Source organism: Lepidochelys kempii, chromosome 7, assembly GCF_965140265.1.
Source record: "Lepidochelys kempii isolate rLepKem1 chromosome 7, rLepKem1.hap2, whole genome shotgun sequence".
NCBI lineage: Eukaryota > Metazoa > Chordata > Testudines > Cheloniidae > Lepidochelys > Lepidochelys kempii.
The window spans coordinates 120,032,887-120,054,093 of record NC_133262.1 but is presented as its reverse complement, the minus strand read 5'-3'; the positions used below and the strand labels follow the sequence as shown (position 1 = coordinate 120,054,093).

The window sequence follows — 21,207 nt, the reverse complement described above, 5'->3', positions numbered from 1 at the left end:
CCTTAGCTCCTAGGGGAGTTCATTCCACAGTCTGGGACTGGACCCTGAGAAAGTTCTATCTCCTGTCCCGATGAATTTTACCCTGGAGATGGGCTGTGCCACAATCCTTTTCCTGAGGGTCGGGTGACCTTTTAGGTACTCTTGGCTCCTACCATTGAGCACCTTGAAGACAGGGACTGAAACCTTGAATGTGACTCTCTGTTCTGTGGGGAAGTAGTGTAATGAATGGCACACTGGTTTCAAGAGCTCGGTTTCACTAGAACTTCCTGCATAGTAAGGTACTGCTGGCCATATGTCAGAGTAGCAGAATCTGACTTTAAGTGATCAGAAACATGTAGGTGATTTAATAGAACATGACGTATTTACTAAACCACTCAGTCCCATTCCCACAGTCAGCTATGAGTGGACCCTTTGAATGTCAGGCTTTTAATCTTAAATTATCCATAAAATGATACAGTCCACCTAAATACTGCAGAAGTGCTTCACGCCCAGTGTTAAATGAAAATTCATACTAGATAGGCAATCCGATTTTTCTCCAGAGGGAACATTTCATTACTTGTCATATTCCTGGATATTATAAATTTTAAGCCATGATTATGTCTCTCTCCATTATACCTGGCACACTTGGTGCCAACTTTTCAAAGGAGCTCTGCTCCCATTTAGGGACCTAAATACGGCCTGGATCTTGGAACACTCAGAACTCAGCAGCTTCCTTGGTGACCCTCAGGGCTAGGTTTACAAAACCATGGTGAGCTCTTGAAAATGTGGCCCCATTGCTTTGGGTTCCTAATTAGGAGCTGAGTTTTCTTTCTAATAAATAAATAAATAAACAAATAAATAAATAATCTGTCCCAAACTGTTGATGCTGAATACTTGAAAATATCTGGCCTTTGAGCATGTGCTGTGCTCTGTGAAGCAGAGGGGCATATATAATCCTTTCTCCACACATTTTACAGTCCAAGTATATGCTGCTGCTTCTATTGAAGAAATGGCAAAACTTTTAGTGACCTGACTGCAGTAGAATCTGACCCTACTTCAGACACAAGCAATACAGTGAAGTCATGGAATATGGTTGATTAGGGCTAGGTCATGACGCAGCATAGGTGTCTCTTTATTTATTACTTACTTTGAACCAGGAGGCATCACTCGAATCTCCCTTTCCTTTCCTGAAACTCCCCTCACCAAAAAAACAAAAACCTGCAACTTTCTTCAGGATTTCCTTAACGGAACTCAGATCCCACTTGTTTATAAGCATGTTCCACTCTCATGAATGTGGGCTTTTCATTTGCCTTTCAGAACACACGCACACTTAGAAATCAGCGTTGGTGCCTGTTGCCACAGCATCTGGGAGCCTTACAACGCTAAGCGATCAATTAAAAATCAACATGGGCTAACAGAATCTTAGCACCAGCTCCTGCTTCTTTGAATGGATATTTGCAGCTGGTTGGGGATTAAACCACATTATAATGGATTATTCCAGGGATTAAATAAGATAGTAATGGATATTGGGTAGGATTATTCAGTTTCTATTCTTGGAAATATATTAGGACAAATCTTCGTAGTTGCGATGCTGTGCTCTATGGCCACTCAGAACTTCCAACAACAGCAGGGTTAGAATCCAGATACTCTTGCTCCTAAAGCAAAATTCTGCCACTTGAGCTAACAGAGAATCTTTCTTAGCAGTACGGAAGTACACAATTAAGCAGTTCTCAATCCACCCAGTAGAGAGCAATGTCCCACACATACTCTCCCTTGTTCATACAGTCCTAAAACTCAAGAGCACGCAATCACTTTTTCTTACTCTCACAGTGGAGTTATTATTACGCTCTTCTTCAGAGTCAAGGGATTAGGGAGTTGACAAAGAGGTGATTTTAATGAGGTTCTGTATAGTCACAAGGTCCCCAACAGAGCATCCCTGTGTCAATGAGTGTGATTTAACAGCGGCAGAAGAGACACTAGAGACCACATTTTCCAGATTTTATTTCGAAAATCTGGTCCTTATCTAGGTGCCTAAATGGGAGTTGAGCTCTCTTGAAACTCTACCAACTGATGAGCTCTGACCACTTGAAAAATCGGGCTCTGAGCTCTGAAAATCTAGCCTTATGTGAGCTGTGGTTTCTATTTAATTAACCTCACTGGGGCTCGAGCAGTAACAGAGAACGGTTACCAGAGCTGGGAGAATGTGCAAAAAAAAAAAAAAAGTATTTGAGCACTTATTTGAATGAAAACTACAGATTCACCTTGACGGTGTTCACATCCCGTCTAATTCATGTCTCACAACATTTGTACAAGTAACATTTTAATCTGCAAGAATGCTCCTAGACAGTGAAGATCTCTTGGATACTTGAGGAAACACCTTTTCACAAGGTTTTGTGTCGGAACCATCTACTTGTCTCAGGTTCTGAACACCTTTCCCTCCGGTTTATGCATGTTCATCATCAAGTTAGGGAGCAGTTGGGCCCAGATCTTCAAAGGTATTTAGGCACCCAAGGCCCATGCAGTTCAATGGGAATTAGGTAGCTAAATACCTTTGAGCATCTGGGCCCATGTCAGATCAGTCATAACATGAATGAGGAATAGATTTTATGACCATTTTGTTTAACAGTTTAAAATGATGAGCAAGTCTGTAATAAATTAAATCAAAATCTGTTCCTGGATAATTCTCGAACAGGGTAAAAGGGATGATCTATGGGCTGTAAGTAGCTAACCAAACTCTAATGGTGGCTTTTGAATGTTCTGTTCATAGTCTCTGGAAGGAAGATATTTAGGTTGACAGGGGTCTTTAATTTAGTGCACAATGCAAAAGAAGCAGAGAGGAAGAAGCAAGCATTGGCCCAAAAGAATTTGCAAAACCCCGAGGCAATCCTGATTCTCTGACTGCATGACTGATCTGTGTCCCCATTTCAGGGTGTTAGCCCCATTTCCCTTTGTGGTGGTGATGGTTCCCTGCATTGTTCCTTTTTGGTTTGGAACTAATGTGAATGGTACAGTTAATTTCTACCAGAAATGGGAGGAACGGGAGAACAGGGAAATTCACATAATCATGTGTACGGATGTCTTGGGGATTGGTCCTGCTTTGAGCAGGGGGTTGGACTAGATGACCTCCTGAGGTCCCTTCCAACCCTGATATTCTATGATACCACATGGAACAGACTGCTGATATACTACTCACCCACTGCACCTGGAAATGATGGATTGATTTTTAGAGAGCTCCTTTTCCTCCTGCTGTAGCATCTTTTGAGATCTCACAAAAGAGTGTGTAGAGAGTGTATAGATATGTGATCCCACATATACAATGTCCTGTGTGTGCTTATATATAAATTCCATCTAAGGCACCTATTGCTTTGGTATCTCTCTGCTCCCACTCAAGTAAAGTGTCAGCTCCTAAACATTTTGGCTCTGAGCTTTGAAACCTAATAGAACCCAAACCCAAAATAGCAGGGTTGGAAGTTGATTTGTTTGACTACCGCCTCACCCCCAACTCCCACTTATTGGGATTCCACATTAATTAAAATAACTGTCACTGTGTTTACAAATATATATATAATGTTTCCAGAGTTGTTGTTTCCAAGGCTGACAGCAGGGAGTCTTAATAGGCTGGAAGAAAAGGAGGACTTGTGGCACCTTAGAGACTAACCAGGCTGGGTAACCAGTGGGTACAACTGTCAATTTCACCCTTGCCCCACGAGTTTCCCTCTTCACCCCGGTGGCCAGTTCCAGAGGCCAGAGAGTGGCAACAGTGAAATAATCTCATTAGCGTTGCCAGGTTTCCTCTTCCTCCACAGATTACACGTCTCTGGCAGGGGAAATGTTCGGAGAGACAAGGTGGCTCCGCCAACGCTGCAAACAGGGAAATCCACAGTCACGGAGCCTTTCCCTCCTTGCTCCCAGTAGGGGCATGTTGCTACCCTGTCCAAGAGGAGTCGTTGTGTTACACGACTGCGGCGGACAGCCCGGGTAATGGGACTGGCTAGGGGAGGTAGGGAGTTGTGTCGTGTGATTTTAACCACTAGAGGCACAGTCCTGCATCCCCATTGGCAGGAGCCAGACCTTAATGTCTCTCTTTTTCTGTTGACAGGTTTCAGAGTAGCAGCCTGTATTCGCGAAAAGAACAGGAGGACTCGTGGCACCTTAGAGACGAACCCATTTATTTGAGCATGAGCTTTTGTGGGCTACAGCTCACTTCATCGGATGCATGCAGTGAGCTGCAGCTCACGAAAGCTTATGCTCAGATAAATTTGTTAGTCTCTAAGGTGCCACAAGTCCTCCTTTTCTTTTTCTATTGCAAAAGTTAATGGTTCTCTCCCTCTGCCCCCGCTCCCCGGCCGGAGTAGTTCTCCTGGAAATTGCAAAGCAAGGGGGGCGGGGAGGGGGGAAAGCAACCCCCCCACATCCGCAGCTCCAGAGCCTGAGGGTTTGTCTACACTGCCATTAGAAACCGGTGGCATCCAGATTAGTTGCTTGGCTTCCCTGTCTCTTTCCTGTGTTGGTGTCAGCCCGAGGGAGACCCCCAAATCCCCCTCCCAGCTCCAAGCCCTTTTCGGTTAGTCAAAATCCAGCAACCACAGAGCCTTCCCCAGATCCTTCTTCCTCCCCAGATTCCCCCTTCCCCACAATTCCCCTCCCTTCCTCTCGGCCCCGTCCACTCTCCTGTTTGACTCCAGATGTCAGGCGATCAAAAGAAAACTTAGGCTTCCCCTCCTTGCGGCGGGACAGCGGCTGCCGGTGGCTGCCTGCCCCGTGTACGGGGGCAGACAGCAGCGACATGCGGAATAAGCGATCCCGGGATCAAAAGAGAGAGAGGGATGGGCAAAGGAAGGCTCCGATCTGCAGCGGGATGCAGTGATTTTCACAAAACGGATTGACACCGTCCTAGTAAATACAGAGAAAAGCGGGAGGGGGAGATCAGGGAGGAAATCGGAGCGGAAAGTGTCCACCTGTCTTTGGAGTCCGTCGTGTTCTTAACTGCCCCGAGCGGACCTGGAGACGTGTGAATGTGACCGTAGTGACCCGCAAATGCGTGTGAACAGCCGAGACGTCCCTCCCTCGGCTTCCCTTCCCACCACACTCTCGCAGAAGCCCAGCCGATCGGGCCGGACCCCCTGTAGCACCCCACCCTGCCACCTGAGTTGACTTGGGGATGGGGGGGAAACGAAAACCAACCCCCCCCCAGCAGGCCCCAAGGGCGCACGCGGTGCCCAGTTTGCGAGGCTGCTGCCGTGAGCCATCGCTTTGAATTCCCGGAGAGAGACACAGAAAGTGGGCGTCCTGGCTAGGGCCGAGGTTTTGTCTTCCCCCGGCCTGCCCGGCACAAGCCGAGGGGAATGCGACTCTGGGCTTTCTTCGGCTCTCTTGCTTTCTGATCAAAATAATTCCCTCCCCTGCTCCCTGGCGCCCCAGTATTTCAGGAGTAAGGCTGGCTTATCTTCCCAAAGCTGTTTTTGCTTTACACACACAGGGTCCGTACCTTTCTCAAGAAATACCGACTCTCTCTCTCACTCACGCCTCAGAAGCGACACTGGCTGATCTTCGTGTCCACACAGAGGTGTTCTGGCACGCACACATCAGGTTATCCTGGACACACGCAGACAAAGGTATTTTGTTTCACCCTCTGTTGTATGTCAGGAGAAATACTTGGGTTGATCTTCCTATGGCTTTTTCTTACACGCACAGACACAGAGGTTTGGGGAAATACTAAACTGGGGTGATCCCCCGACAGATGTGTTGCGTTGTGCCCCCAGGTATTCTGCTGTATATTTCTCCATAGGTAGACTGACAGACCGTGTGTGTGTGACCTGATGTGTGTCTGTCTGTCTCTCTCTCACACACACACACAGTCTGTGGGTCTATCCATGGAAAAATACCGGGCGATCTTTCTGTAACTATTTTGTGTGTGTGGAGATAGACACACACACTCACGTCAGGAGCAATCCGGAGGGATCCTTCTGTAGCGCTTTTGTGTTGTGCCGATACACAGGTTCGCTCGCTCTCGGTCTGTCCCTGTGTCCCGATGTCTGTCTGCCTGTCCGTGGAGCTATATTGGGTGATCCTTCTATAACACTGTTGGTTGTCTGTGGGTGTACGTACAGAATAGCTAGGGAAGGATCTCCCAGCATTTCTCCTGACCTGTGAGTGTTTGTGTGTTTTACGCACACAGACACACACACACACGGAGAACTGCTAGGCAGTCCTTCTCTAGTTATTTTATTCTAGGCGTCTCCCCCCCCCGCCCCAATATTCTGCGCCCCCCCATTCCCGTGGAAACGCAGCAGCGTGGTTGGTGAATGGCTAGTATATTTCAGCCGCGGCACTTGGCGAGGGCGCCTCGGCTCCTCCCCCGTGTGGTGTAACCCTCTCACTTGATCAAATCCTTGAACGTGAACAGTTTCACTGAAAAGCACTTTTCAAAAAAAAAAAAAAAAAATCCCACCAACAGTAAAGAACAAGATCCAACTACCGGGGAGAGAGTTGGGGTTTTTTTCCCCCTCCCTCCTGGTCACCGTTTCCGAGGCTGAGAAGGGGAAAGAGAGGAGCCTTTACAAATCCTACTACGGCTAACCCAGTCCCCCTCCCCTTAAGAAACCCCCCCCGCCCCAAACTCCCCAACTCCGTCGGCGAGGCATGGAGAGGGGCACTGGCTGGTACCCAGCCTGCTCCATCGCGCTGCTCGCCTGGACATGGCTTTTGCTCTTCGCTTGCTGTCTCACCGACGCCGAAATAACTTGCAGGTCCTGCTCCTCCTCATCCTCTGCTCCTTCTTCGCCCTCCTCGCGGCTGGAACAGCAGCCGGAGCTGCCGCCGCGGGGATTATTGCGCTGGCCGGGGGGCAGGGACGGGGGACTCGCCAGGGAAGCAGCCCGGCCGGAGGGGCAGCCCGGCGGAGGATGGGGGGCCGCGGACGAAGAGGACGAGGCGCCGGTTGTGGTGCTGGAAGAGGACCGGGGCTGGGGAAGGGGCCAGCCGGCAGCGGGAGCGGCGGAGGGGTCGCGGGGCGCCGGGGAGGCTCGCCGGAGCGGGGCGAAGGGGGATGGCTGGGCTGGGGAGGCGCCCGGGAATCCCCCGGCTCCGCAGCGCTTGGGGATGGCGAAGGGGAGCGGAGCCTATGGCCGGGAGGAGACGCTCCTGCTGCCGCCCGGAGATGCCCAGGAGGCAGGCGGCTCGGTGGGCAAAGTGACGAGCTCCCACCCCCTGCTGCCCAGGGCGAGGAGGAGCAGCGGGGCCCCCCAACTTTTCGCCCCTGGCCGTGGCCAGGCAGGAGGGGGCAGCCCTTGGGCGGACGGACAGAAAGTGACTCGGGCTCAAGCCAGAGGCTCCAAGGAGGAAGGGAAAGTGACCAAGATGCGCGCAGGCGAGGAGCTGCAATTGACCAGCACCACCTTCGCCCTGACCGGGGACTCGGCGCACAACCAAGCCATGGTGCACTGGTCGGGCCACAACAGCAGCGTGAGTACGCGGGGGCGATGCGGGGCCGGGCAGGGGAATGTGTCTGTGTGCACAGAGCTCGGCTGCTCCGGCTCTGCTCTGGGTTCAGGCGCGTCCCGGGGAGTTTGTCTGAAAGAGCTGCGGCCTCCCTCGCACAAGGGAGTGGGGAGAAAAGAGAGACACCCAGTGTTCATCCTGACTAGACAGCACGAAAAGCACCGGGTCTGAGCTCCGGGAAGTTAGACCGGAGGATTTGTTTTGAACCCAATTTCCCTCCCCTCTCCACAGGGAGGAGAGAGAGACTCCTCCTTTGCGTGGCTTCCCCGGCATCTGTCCATTGATTCTCCTTCTGCTGTTTCTCTTTATATATATAACATGTACCTTGAAATGCCTCAATGGGTCTGTGCGGGAAAATGAATGATGTGCAGGAAAAAACAACAACCCCCAAAACAAAACCTCTGAGGTTGTGTGCTCTGCCTGTTAGAGGCAAGGCAGCTCATATTCATTCATTAAGCAGTAGAAACACACGCTGCTTAATGGGTTCGAAAGAGGAGCAAAGAAGGTGAAGCAGAATTAAAAAAAAAAAATCAATTGCATATCATTCCTTCCCCCAAGTCAATAAACGACCAATTTAAAAATTAGTTCAGGCACCAGTGAAAGTTTGTGCTGGAGACTTGCTGGGCCCGGTTTGTGTCAAAAGGCGGCGCTCTTGAAGAGCATCTGTGCCCAGTGTCTGCCTGCTGGATAGAGCGGTGAAAGGAACATTGTTATGTTAGCAACTGCTACCCTATCTAGCTCCATGCTTTATTATACTCCCAGGACAGCCATAAGGGAATTTCAATTTTATTTTAACCTGATATAAGACATACTATTTCCACTGCGCCATAAAGCCTGAAAGCGGGCATAATTTCAAGGGTTCAGGAAACCCTGATATAGGGTGACAATGTGCCCATTATTCTGATTATTACAGCTCGTCGCTGCCTTGAAAATACCTCTTGTACTGTTTTGCCTATATTGGAAATGTGCACGACGCAATTAGAAGTATAAAGTGGAATGTCCAGATCTGAAAATTGTATTACACCTGGGGTTGAATGATCATTTGGGGCCTGCCTATCTAGGCAATGTACAATTCAGCCATCTCTCTATGCTTTTCTGAATGGAAGTTTTATCTCATTGTTATTTATTTTTACTTACCTAATCATGCTGACAGCTATCTAGATGTTACCTAGATTTATTCAGTTTTTAAAGGTAGCTGTGTTTGCTAGACATGAATTCCACAATCACTTAAGATGAAAACAAATATTCATTGAAAGCTGCATATGGTATATTTTAGCATTACACTGTCCGTATGTTTCTTTAAAAATGTATGGAGGAATGTAGTGAAAAAAAAAGAGCCTATAAGCCCTGTTTCTTGTTTTCATTTCAGTGCTGAATTGAAGGAGACTCAGGAAAAGGAGCTAGCATATGGATTCCTAATAGTTATTTGTAATTCTTATTAAACTAGCAAAGGGGACTCATTCTCCAGACACTCTGGTAATAAAGGTTTTTTCAAGGTGCATTTCAGAAAGGGATTTTAAAAATCTCCTTTGCTTATATCTCTCTTTTGTAGAAATGTGTCATTTAAAAAAGCAGCTTTATTTATGTTTTAAATTCAGGTCACTGATAAGGCTAATAAATTAAAGACTGTCAGATTGTTCAGGGCTTTTCACTAAGGTTTTGCCTCTGTCATGACACTGTGTATGGAAACCTTTTGGCTACTTTTGTGGCTGTATTTATTGAAGAGAATAACTGAGTGGTATATGTGGGAGTGACAAGCAAGCATGCTAATAAATAATAGTGTTCTCATGCCATGATTTGTCAAATCTGAGGTTTGGTACTTAGAGACTCAGTTTTCTTCACTGTCCCTTTTGGAGAATACATACTGTAGTTTGTCATTCATTATTATTTGTTTTTAAGGCAGTGTATTGTGCGAGTCTACAGGGAAAGTTACATACTTGAACTTGACAGTGTATGGAGGTACTTTCATGTATTATCTGGGAGAGGCAGATGCCGTGCCTGATATTGTACTGCAGTCCTGCATTTACCCAATTTTCCAGTTGGGTTGAATCTGGTACGAGGAGGTCAAGCAATTTTCCCAAGGTCACACAATGAAACAGTGGTTTGGCTGAGATTAGGGCTAAGGGTTATGATATCTCTGATCACCAAGACTACAATGATGCCCAATCTAAAACCTTGAATCACATATTTTCTTAACTGGCAGTAGAGGTAGAACCGCAGGAAAGGAAATTAGAAATACATGGAGGATATTAACTCATGTCCCATCATTATGCTGGAAGTCTTGGGGCAGTGAGGAGGGCATATGTATATGATTCAGAAAGGGTGGCCTTGAGATAGAAGTAAAGGGCTGGGAGTCAGGAGATCTGGCTTTTGTTCTTGCCCCGCCTCGTGTGACCTTAGGCAAGACTATTAACATTTCTCTGACTCACCTTCCCTGTAGAATCCGGGTCATGCTACTTACCTCCCACAAAAGAGGTGTTGTGGAGTAGAATTAATTTCTGTTTATAAAACACAGAGATCCTTTGATGGCAATTGCTGTGGAAATGCAAAACATTATTGATGCAAAGGGGGGGTTGCAGACTCTCTACGCACATCCATTAAGAGTGGCTTGGCGTGACATAAGTGACTGAACTTAAAAAAAGGGAGGATTTTATATTGGACATAAGGCAGACACTTCTATCGGTAAATTGGGTTACCCTAGAGAACAATTTATTGAGAGAAGTTACTGAGGCTGCCTCACTGTAGGGATGAGTAATACAGCTGTAGACCGGAAGAAAAAGCTCATTGGAAAGGCTTTTGGAAACTCAGGAGAAATTTTGCTAAAATCTGTTGGGATCGTTTTTGGAAAATCCACAGGCTTTTTATTTTAAAGGAAATCCACTGGGAACATACACAGGACACGGATATGTTGTTAGTTGAGTATTTGTATCCTTTAAACTCATTATGTCGCTCCATCTTTTCTCTCTCTCTCTTTTTTTTAACTACTCCCCATCTGCCTGAGAGTTTTCATTGCTCCAGAGTTTCCACTCCCTACAAACTTCCTCCTACCTGTGGAAATCACTTTATCTGCTGGATTTTTCTAACTCTCCTCGCCCCACCCAGAGTTCTATTCTGGGGAGCTCAACTGTTCCACAGAAAGTTTGATGATTTGAGTCTTTAAACCTTGCCACCTTAGTTCTATAGAGGAGCCTTTGAGATTATTCCAACCAGCCATGCTGAATAAAATAAACCTCAGTGGATGTCTCTCCTGAAATTATCACAATTGAAATAGTTGCTGGGACTTCCACCACTAGGTTTCAGAGTTAACACCCAGTCTGAGATGAATGTGGCAGTTTACACCTCCTTTAGAGTTACTTTTTCATTTCGTTTGCAGACTAACAAAGACTGCACTGCAGCAGTTCATGTTCAGAAGGGGTTTTCTTCACAAACAGAAGAATTGGAAACTTAATATTTTAAAGTATTTTTTCTTTTTTTTCTCAGAAAACATTACAAATATCAATTATCCATTGAGATACCCTGACTTCATGCTATAGCACAAAATATAGCTGTCCTTACTGGTAGCAGGCCCTGTTTGGGGGGTTAGTGTAGCGGAAACTACTGCAAGTGATTGGAGTAAATGGCCCAGAAGTCCTTTTAATTCTTTGTCTTCTCTGGCTCATGTAGATGCAAGTTCCACAAAAAGATCTGGAGGCAGGGGGAGAACAGACCCCTTTGGATCATGTGTATACACAGAAGCACCAGAATTCTTTCCCTCTCCTTGTGCAAATGAAGCCTCCTGCTCAGTGGGCTGACAAATGACTCAGTGAAAGGAAAGTGGTATAAAAACTTGCATTGCTGTCAGCCCTTTCTCGGGAGTGACTCTAACAAATGCCTTTGGCAATAATCTGATGAGATTGCCAAACTGCTAACATACAAATTGTTTGTCATCGAGATATTGCTCACCTTCACAATGGTGAATTACAAGCAGGGGGAGCCTGGTGGCTGTAATATGTGCCAGGTGGCTTTTAATTAAGGTGCCTAACAATGCATTATGTGGTGGGGAGAACATGAGAGAGAAATATTTATAATTCCAAATGGATAGCTCTGCTGAGAAAGGATTTTTAGTCAGGAAATGCAGGCTTTGGCTGGCAAGTGCTCCACTTGGGTTGCATTCTAAAATATTTACTTATAACATGCAAGATAGTGACGGAGTGGCCAGATTAATTGTACTGCACTTGGGAGATATTTTAATTGCTGTGCTACCCAGATTTTTTTTTCAAATAGTTTTTGGCTATAGATGGTAGTCTCATCACAACTGGAATCAGCTTCTGTGTCACAATATCTTAATGCATTTCCCTTCCCTACCATGCCTAATAATGAAGTCTGGCACAAAAATCATTCTCTGGGACTTTGCCAGAAAAAAATAAGTTTTTAATTAATATTTCAAGGGGGGTGGAGAACTAAAAATGGAATGCTGACATGGTGTAATTGTTTTTGAGGTTTGTGTTATGTTGCCAGGGCATGAGAAAAGAGCCTGAGGATACTTCCTTCCAATTACTTATCTCCAGGCTGGTTTCATTGAAAAATTGGATTGATATCTCATGGAAAGAAACTTTAAGGGGTTTGCTGCTGCATTCCTTATGTGTTGCCTCTGAACCCATTCAAGACTGCAGATGCTCTTGCCCCACAACCCTGCTAAAAGTCACAGGCCACAGCTGCTATCACAGCTCACGGTTGAAGAGTGAACCGATCGTTTTCAGTTTTCTGGTTGCAGTAAGTTTCAGGGTATAGCCCAAAAGTTTTGGGTGCACAAGGAATGCAGGATGGGGACTATGATTTGTACCCAAGATTTTGCACCAACTTAAATGGAAACCAAACCAACTGTGTGTTTAAGGAGAAGAGTCATCTACTTGCAAGAAAAGAAGACTTGGAAGTTGGTTTAAGTTGGGTAGAGAATGGATGGTAGGCAGGGGAGTTCTCCCCAGGCGGTGAGGTGGAGGCAGGTATATCCCATATTCTAGGCAACGGGAAAATAAATCAGATCAAGTGATCAGGATTATAACTGGATTAATAGGTAGAGATTTTGGGTAATAATACTGCAGTAACATCTGGGAAGCGTTGAAATCTAACGGTTAGAATGCAGCATGAGGAACAAAGGATCCTGAGTTCTAATCCTGGCTCTACCCAGTTACTTATTGTATGACTTTGAGTAAAGTACATGGGACCCAATCTGGCAGTCAGTGGGAGATTTGCAGGATCAGGCCATGTAAGATCTTTGTGCCTCAGCTGACTTATCTGTAAAATGGGGGATGGAAGTGTCTGTTGTAAGTGGAGGTAGCATGTGGAAGTAGATCTGGAGTAGGTTTGGGTTTGAAGCCAAGCTAGAGGTTGGCTTCTGGTATGGGGGTGGTAAAATGACAAGAAAGTGCATAAGGATCTCAAACTGATACCAGGCCAGTTCTGGTTTTAGATCTAAGCCCAAATTGTAGGGGCAGGTTGGGATCTGGTCAGGTTTAAAATTAGTCGTGTTTGGGTTTAAAGATCCAGGTTAGGCCTGCCTTGAGTTGTCAGGATTAGTTAACTCGCAGTGATTGTGGGTCGGAAAGCATTATGGGTCAAATCCTGTGACTGTAGCAGATCTACAGTGTGGCAGAAATACCTCCATTGAAGTTGTTGGAGCTAGGCCAGTTTACACCGGCTGAGGATCTGGCCTGGGATAGTTCCTAGCAGTGAAGCTGAAGATGAGGGAGAGAACCCGAGGATCACTGGAGGCTATGCAGCTGAGTTCTGCAGTGGCTTTCTCTGCAGGGGTTCCTGGGTGGGCAGGGGAAGGGACACATGGCCAGTGGGTTTGTGAACTTTCCAGGTCCACTGGATTGCAACTCCACAGAGGGGTTGAATGCAAGAGGATGTATCATTAGTGGTAGCTGAGGTCAAATTGCACAGGTGTCCTGTGCCCTATATTGTGGGTAGGGAAGGATTCTGTTCCCTTCCAAGCACGGCACTTTCCTTTAACTTTAGCTTTGCTGGAGACATTTAGCTTTGCTGGAGAATTTGGCCCTACGTTATTAATTACTTAGAGCCCCGATCCCGCGAGTACGGAGTGTGCTCAACTCCCATGTCAGGTAACCAGCTGATGTACAGCACTGTAAGGGTGTATGGCATTCTCCCCTTTTACTCCTCTTCCCTGTCCAGGATCTCTGTTCTAATATGCCCCCATCCCACCAGAGCTGACTCTGACTTTCACAAAGTCCAAATCGCCACTCGAGGTCCCAAACTGACAGCTGGTTCAGCATCATCTGGCATTAGGTTCCCTGTCGCTGACACAGATCAACCAAATAACAACTGGATGCATCGGAGAGATGATTTTAATAAAAAGAAAATCCTCTCACAGTAGTTAGATTTTGTTTTGCTTTATGGCTTTAGTGTTGCAGAAACAAACAGTGCAATTGGGAAGAAAAATACATGCAGAGAACCTGTACAAAGAGGATGTGATTACATAACTGTGATTTTAAAATAATCCTTGTCTATGTTGTCCTATTTTACTTGTCATGATTTTATCCGATTGATTACTTTTTCAGCTGGGATGGTGAAACTAGCCTGGTCAGTCTCACGTTTAGTTTATAGTCCCTTTTACTTTTTGATTCTCCTGCAGTGTCACAACAGGGTCGTGTGTGGGGTCATAGCATGTCAGGGCCCTGTTTTAACATTTGCTTTTAAAGGTTTGATAGCATCCCTTTAATAAAATACTGAACCACACTTTACCTTAATGCACTAGTCTACCAGGGAATAATGAAATTATAGTGGCTTGATCAGAGAACTGGGAACCCGGTCGCTGGGATCTAATGCAGGCACTGACTTTGAATCTGGGATTTTCTGAGGATATTCCAGGGACATAAGTACCCAAACCCTAACTCCCTTTGGTTCTTTTGAAAATCCCAGCCTTTCTTTCTGCTTCAGTTTCCCCATCTAGAAAAAGGGGGATATTAATATTATAGTCAGGGATAATGTGAGGATTAATTAATTGGCTAATGTTTGTAACACGGGTCCAAAGGGTGCTGTGGGTGCTAAATATGACTATGATGAATGGTTCACGCTAAAGTTAGGGGCAATTCCCCGTTTAATAGGCCAACAAACTTCCAGAATACAAAGGAATCCAAGAAAAGCCGAAGTTAAATAATTGCAGCACTTGTAATTTTTTAGTCGGAAATGGCTGAGGACACGATACTTCTCCCATTGAAATCAACTGGAGCATGATCCTGGTCAGTGACATCCAAAGAGTGTTGCGGGTGTTTTCTCCTTTATCCCTTGACATGAAACAGAAACACCAGCCAGACAGATCTTAAAAGCATCATGGGGCTTCGTTGCCCAAAATAGCATTGCTTTTAATTAGCTCTAACATGACCCCATATAACCTCGGGGCAAAAGCTTTGGAAATGAGAGATCTCGGGTTCTGCAGCTTGAAAGCACATCCAGTGGGGAGTCTAACACTAGAGGGAGTGTGGACATTTAATAAAATAAAGTGAAATGCTGCACAAATGGGGAGGGGGGCAGAGGGGGCTGTAAAATACATTATGGAAGATGGATGTTGCTAAAATATTAATAGTGGAAATTCACTTGGCATCGTTGACTCAGTGCAACTCCAGCTGTAAGAGGCTTCCTTTACACAGTGAGGTGAATAGTCTTAGCCCATGCCATAATCGAATGCTTTATGCTTCCATCTAGGACCCATTCTACTGTTGCTTCTGCTCTCTTTTCCCCTTTGGTTTCTCTTTAATTACTGCCTGAGCCTGGAGATAGGATCTTGGTTGCTTGGGAGGCTCATCTGTTGCTGCTGACCACAACCCTCACCTCTAGCCTGAACCCTCTGCCTGCAAAATCCCTAGCATCTCCACAGCAGCTGCCTGTGATTGGATTGGAAAAGGGATGCGGTTAACTCTTGGAGCAGGGGAGGCAAATCTCCCAGTCCTAGACTGGAGCAGTGAAGTCAGCTCATTCTCACTCCTTCATGCCAGCCTGTAACCCTCCTCCCCCTGCTATCAATCAAGTGAGGACCCTCTGACCCACATACTCTCCTGGCTCCCTGAAATGTACTCCTTTGTCTCTTCCCGGCAGGCAGAAAGATTCTTAACCTTCACCCTCGCTTCTTTGCTGAGTGTCACTGCTGGTCACTTCCTCTGCACTTCCCATCACTCCTGGTCTAGCCCCTCTTCTGTGCAAGTGTAACCCACTGGTGAGTGTGTGTTATAGGTCTGCCTCTGTTCCTGGTCCACACAGCCTAGGAGTCAGGGGACTTCAGCTCACGCTGTAGCTACTCACGCTTTTAGCTCTGGAGGACTCTGGTTCAATCCCCAGTGTGCTGTCCAAGATGGGGTCATTACACAAGCCTCTCCTGTCTGTAGCATTCCGCTCCCCTTCCCTCTGAGGGCAGGTCTACACTGGCAGCGGCATGTTGAGTACGGATGCTGCCCGCCCCCCTAGCACGGGTATAAATAGCAGCGTAGATGGTAAGGCACTGCGTAGGTCCATAGGATACGTACCTTACATGGCTCACTGTGCACCCAAGTGGTTCATCTCCCATCCACACCGCTATTTTTAGCAGGGTAGTTTCCCGCTGCTTCCTTGCTGCCGAAGCCTTTGACCACCAGGGGGAGAGACTCCAGCTGCTCTTGCTGCCAGAGCCTTTCCCTGCTGCCGGTCACTGGCACATGTGATTACATGCAGCAGTGTGGACACAGCCTGCCTTTCACTGTGGCATGTAGCTACCCATACCCTACATGCCATTGCCAGTGTAGACCAGGCCAGGGTGGGGGTTGGGATGGGATCAAGGACTAAGACTGGAATTACTCACATCCACTTGAAACTGCAGAGGGAATCCGGGGAGGCAGAAGCTCATTACCTCATCGTAATTCAACCAGGGGAATACTACTACTAACTCAGGCTGGGCCTTGTGGTTAAAACACTGGTGTGGGCGGTGGGAGATCTGCGTTCAATTCCAGTCACTCCGTCTCTGGTGGCCCAGTTCCCCCTCTGCAAAAGGATGCTAATTCCCTCCCGCACAGGGCTCTTGCCAGACTGAAATGAATTAGTTTCCTATTGTTTGTAAAGCAACGTGAGAGTGTCAGATGGAAGGGGCTGTATGAATATAAAGCATTATCGTATTACTCTTGGAAACAGTGCTGCGCGGTCGCTAATGCTCATACATGGTGGAGCCCTTGGAACATCTCATTGCCTAAGGGAAAAGAAAGCAACGGATGGAACTGGCCACTTGACATCAGCTGTGTCTGAAGGGAGGCTCCAGCAGGGCTTTAAGCAATAGCGAAAGCACCGAGAACCATTGTCATTTGTACCCATGCTTGCCACATGCACCGAAGGGGTTTTTGTGGGGCTCCTTGAACACAAAGATAAACATTTAAAGGCACACTTCACAAAGGGTGCCTCTAATGCGGGGGTGAGGTCCCTTTGAACCACTCCCGGTTGGTCTTGGCTGCCAGTCCAGCACTTTAGAGGTGATAGAAAATACTGCAGAAATAAAATTTAGCTCTTTTATGGTCCTTTTCATCCACAGATCTCAAAACTCGTTACAAAGGAAAGTCAGTGGCATTTTCCCGCATTTTACAGATGGGGAAACAGGCACACTGTGGCAAAGTGACTTGCTCAAGCCTCACCTCGCTGGCCAATGGCAGAGCCAGCAACAGAACCCAGGTCTCCCACACCAGTTCCTTACCCACTGGACCTCACTACTTCCCAGAAAAATATAGCTTATTCTAATACAGTTTTAAACTCACTCAAGTGTTGAGCTTGTGTTCCACTTACAAGAGATTGAGTGAAAAGGGGAGAAGGAAGGAGGGGAAAACAAGGATGAAAAGTGGAACCAAGAGTGGGCAGAATAAGACTGTCTGTACTAGAAAGTTGCACTGCTTCAACTAAAATAATTTTAAAATTGATCTAGTTAAATTGGTGCGAACCCCTGACTTAAAACTGATGTAAGTGCATCTGCGTCAGAGGCTGGCATCCTTTCAGCTAAATCACTTTTCAAATCAAGTTAGTTAAATGGGTGCCATTTTCTGGTTTGGACAAGGCCTAAGAAACATATGCAGAGAGACTGTGGAAAAGGGAGCAGGTAGGTAGAAAGCAGAGCATCCAGAGGAAACATACTCACAGTAGAGGGGTCATCTACTTGTATGAGAACTGAGCCTATAGGAGGTTCCTCTAAACAGGATGCTTGTTAGCTAGTGATTTTGAAAGTAATGGAAATTCCATGGGCACATGGAAATCCCAGGGGATTAAGTTACAGGAAATAAAGTTGAATGGACTCAAACTGGTTTTGTGAGCCCACAAAATAATTTGTGAGGCTTTTCCCACAGGCAGTGCGTATGTTTCCACTCCAGGTGCTGGGTGAATGTCAACTGATCCAGCCTCACAACAGTCCTTTGACGTAGGGAGGTATCATTGCGCCCATGTGACTGGCCAACTGAGGCAATGCGGGGCTCAAAGGTCAGATTGTCTCTGGGCACAAGGGCTGGGGAGGCAGTGTGAAGAACTTCCTTATTTCTTGTATCTTTGTGCCGGGGCTGGACAGAATCCACTGGGGAGCACTGTACCTGCTCCCTTCTAGCATGCCCCTCTCTGTGTGCCTGCTGTCTGCAAAGGGAAGGTGTGGGGGACTCTGTCCCCTCCCCACCATCTGGCTGACAGACTGGACCCTCTCCAAAGGTGATGGAGCTGCTGCGCTGGCTTTTTCATCCCCAGAGGAATGTGGACTGACTTCACACCCAGCATGCAGGGCAGACTCTGGCTGTAAGTGGTTTGCCCACGGACATACAGCAAGTCGATGGCAGGAATAGATCACCTAAGGTCTGCTTCCCAGTGCCCTGGCCTAATAATCCCCCCACCCCATCTATAGGATTGGAAGGGTGTACAAGCGAATAGGGCACTGGTCTGAGACTTGGGAAGACCTGAGTTCACTTTCTAGCTCAGCGACACCTTCCCTGCGTTATCCCCATTTTACAGATCCTTCCCTACCTCTCAGGAGTGCTGTGCTGGTGAAGGCCCTATGAGCACTTAGGGCTTGTCTGCACCTAAAATGCTGTAGTGCTTCTGTGAAGATGCTACCTATGCTAACGGGAGGTACTCTGCAGTAGCTAGGTCAACGGGAGAATTCTCCTGTTGATGGGTGCTGTCTACACAGGGCGCTAGGTTTGTTTAACAGCATCACTCAGGGGTGTGGATTTTTCACACCCCTGAGCGACATAGTTATAGTCACCTAATTTCCTAAAGTAGACCAGGCCTTAGATTGAGTGGCAGGCCACAAGCTTCACCACTCAGTGTTGGGGCCAGTTTTTCAAAAGAACTCAAAGGACTTGTCTACAAGGGAACGTTATGCTGCTGTGAGCTAAGGTGTGAATTTAAACCACTCTAGTTATACCGGTATAACTCCCTGTGATGGGTTGTGCACCCCACCCAAGGCCTGAAGGGGTTAAGGTGGCCATGTGGGCCAATTAACTGCCTGGACTGCACCTGGAGGATGAGCCAGGGAGCAAGGACTAATTAGGGATGAGGTTTAGCTGGGCAGGAACAGGAGGGGTTTGTGTAAAGGTCAGTAGCTAAGGGCTTCAGAGAATGAGGCTGCAATCGCTCTCAGAATGAGAGAAGACAAAGTAGCCCAGGGATGCAGCACTAAGGGTTAGGATGGTGCAGATTTGGCTCCTGATTAGAGGGTTCCTGAGCCGGGAGCAGAAGTCCCACCTGAGTTCCCCTACCAGCCGCTGGGGAAGTAGCACTGTTGGGGCAGTGAATGAGAAGACTGCCTGAGCTTACTGGTAAGGAAAAACTTTGATACCCCGGAAGGGGAGGAATACAAGGCCTGCCTGGAGAGCCAAGGCACAAAGCAGGAGCAGTTGAGTTCTCACTGATGGAGTTCAACCACAGGAAGAGGTATTCACCTGGCAGAGCTAATTCCTGAATGTGGCCAGAAGGTGGTGCCGCCCAGTGGTGAGTAGAGCACCCTATGACCAGGGGCAGTGCATGAACCCCCCCCCCACTTTGATGAGGCTAGCCCCTGGCCCTGCTCCTTCTACCTCCCCCTTTGCCTGCTGGAGCCCTGAGGGGGGGCCCCCTGCCCACAGCTGGAGGAGCCTGCCCTGGCTAGCCAAAGCACCGGCCTGCCCACTCCAGCTGAGCTTCTGCCGGCTTTGGGGGAGTGAGGGTGGGGCCTTGGGGCAGAGTTTGGGTGGTGCTATGGTCTGGGATTGAGGCGGCTTAGCCTCCCCTGCCCTATTATACTCCCCACCCATGCCTGTGACACTCCCCATCTGGACACTCTTATTCTGATTAATTCATGTCACTTTTAAAGGGGTTTAAGTTAACCCCCCAAAAGCCACTCTGGCTCTGAAATAAGAGTGTCAACACATAGAGTTATACCAGTATAACTAGAACAGCTTAACGATACCGGTATAATTATACCAGTTAGACTAGTATAACTTTCCTGTGTAGATAAGTCCATAGTTGCAGAAGAGCTCAGACATTGGGTGCTGAACTTTTGTAACGGTTCTGGCCACGCTTTTACAGTAGGGGTTGCTGAGCTGTTCTGAAACTCTCTCCCGACTGTTTGGTGTGGAGCACTTGATGATCTGTCCCAAAATGTCCACCCAGCCTCCAAAAGATTGATATAAATAAATACCATTAAAAAACCAGCATGGAGCAGGACCCAGTTGACTTGATTGTTTTCAAGGCTGTATTTTCATCAGCCTTCATTGGACACTCTGCTGCTTTAGTCAAGTCACGATAGCTGCCAATGTCACACTTTCAATTTTCATGTACTATGGATCTCTTTGTTCCTGGCCCCAAATTTACTCTGGTCTATCTTAATTTAAGATTGTCCTTGGTCATTCTTGTGTTGACACAAGTGGAGAAACCTGCCTTTTCAGGTGGTAAGAAGGGTGATGTTTTGGTGACTACTAGAAGTTAAGCAGCTTATCAGCAATAAAGTCACTATGTGTGTGTTTATTTTAAAGATGTGTAGAAATCCATTATAAAATATATGGCTAGTTCTAGGCTATATAATAGTGACCGCTAGTAGGCTAACTTTTACCCCTAGTGATACCCATGCAGCTGAGAAGAATCTGGTCCCTGTGTCTCTCTAGCTCCTCGGCTAACTCATTTAAGTTTCGGCCAACGGGAATACAATATGCAGTTGAACCAAGAAAGATGACAAGAAATGGGGGGGAGGAGAGGGAGCAAAGAGGGTAGAGAAGTGCAAAATAATTTGGTGATTAGCTGGGGTCTGATGCCACAGCCTTGGCTCATGTGAGCCAAAGGCTTGCCTGGGGATGGCCAGTGGGAGCAGGTCTCTGGATAGCATTGGCATTTAAGGCTATAAGTAGAAGGAAATAACTAATTGTAAGCTCTTTAGGGCAGGGCTTGTCGTTTCTTTATATGTGTGTGCAGTGCTTAACTCAGATCCCTGGTGGGGACCTCTTAAGTGCTACTGAATTACAAATAATCAGAGACAGTGCTAGCCCATTGGGGGGGAGGAATATTTCCCCCCCCCACATAATAAAAAGCGAATGAGGGCCCCTTTGAGCTGCTTGGAGCCCTAAGCAATTGTTTAGTATGCTTACACTTAGCACCAGCTCGGCAAATAATAATCACCATGTAACTGTGGAGATTCTTGTTCACATGCACTGAGTTTGAAGGCACTCTGCAGCTCACATGCACTGAGTTTGAAGGCACTCTGCAGCTCACATG

At 47.0% G+C, this 21,207-nt stretch overlaps 2 protein-coding genes across 2 annotated transcripts in view; both read left to right on the top strand.

Annotated features, from left to right (window-relative positions):
- Positions 1-21,207, top strand: part of CFAP58 (cilia and flagella associated protein 58) — a 450,792-nt gene that overhangs the window by 279,649 nt on the left and 149,936 nt on the right. The gene's annotated exons all lie outside the window — the stretch shown is intronic.
- SORCS3 (sortilin related VPS10 domain containing receptor 3) overlaps positions 6,607-21,207 on the top strand; it is a 481,141-nt gene continuing 466,540 nt past the window's right edge. Inside the window, exon 1 of the mRNA XM_073354429.1 lies at positions 6,607-7,443. Within this exon, the coding sequence (XP_073210530.1) occupies positions 6,622-7,443 (822 nt within the window). The 5' untranslated portion in view covers positions 6,607-6,621. The remainder of the gene's footprint in view (positions 7,444-21,207) is intronic.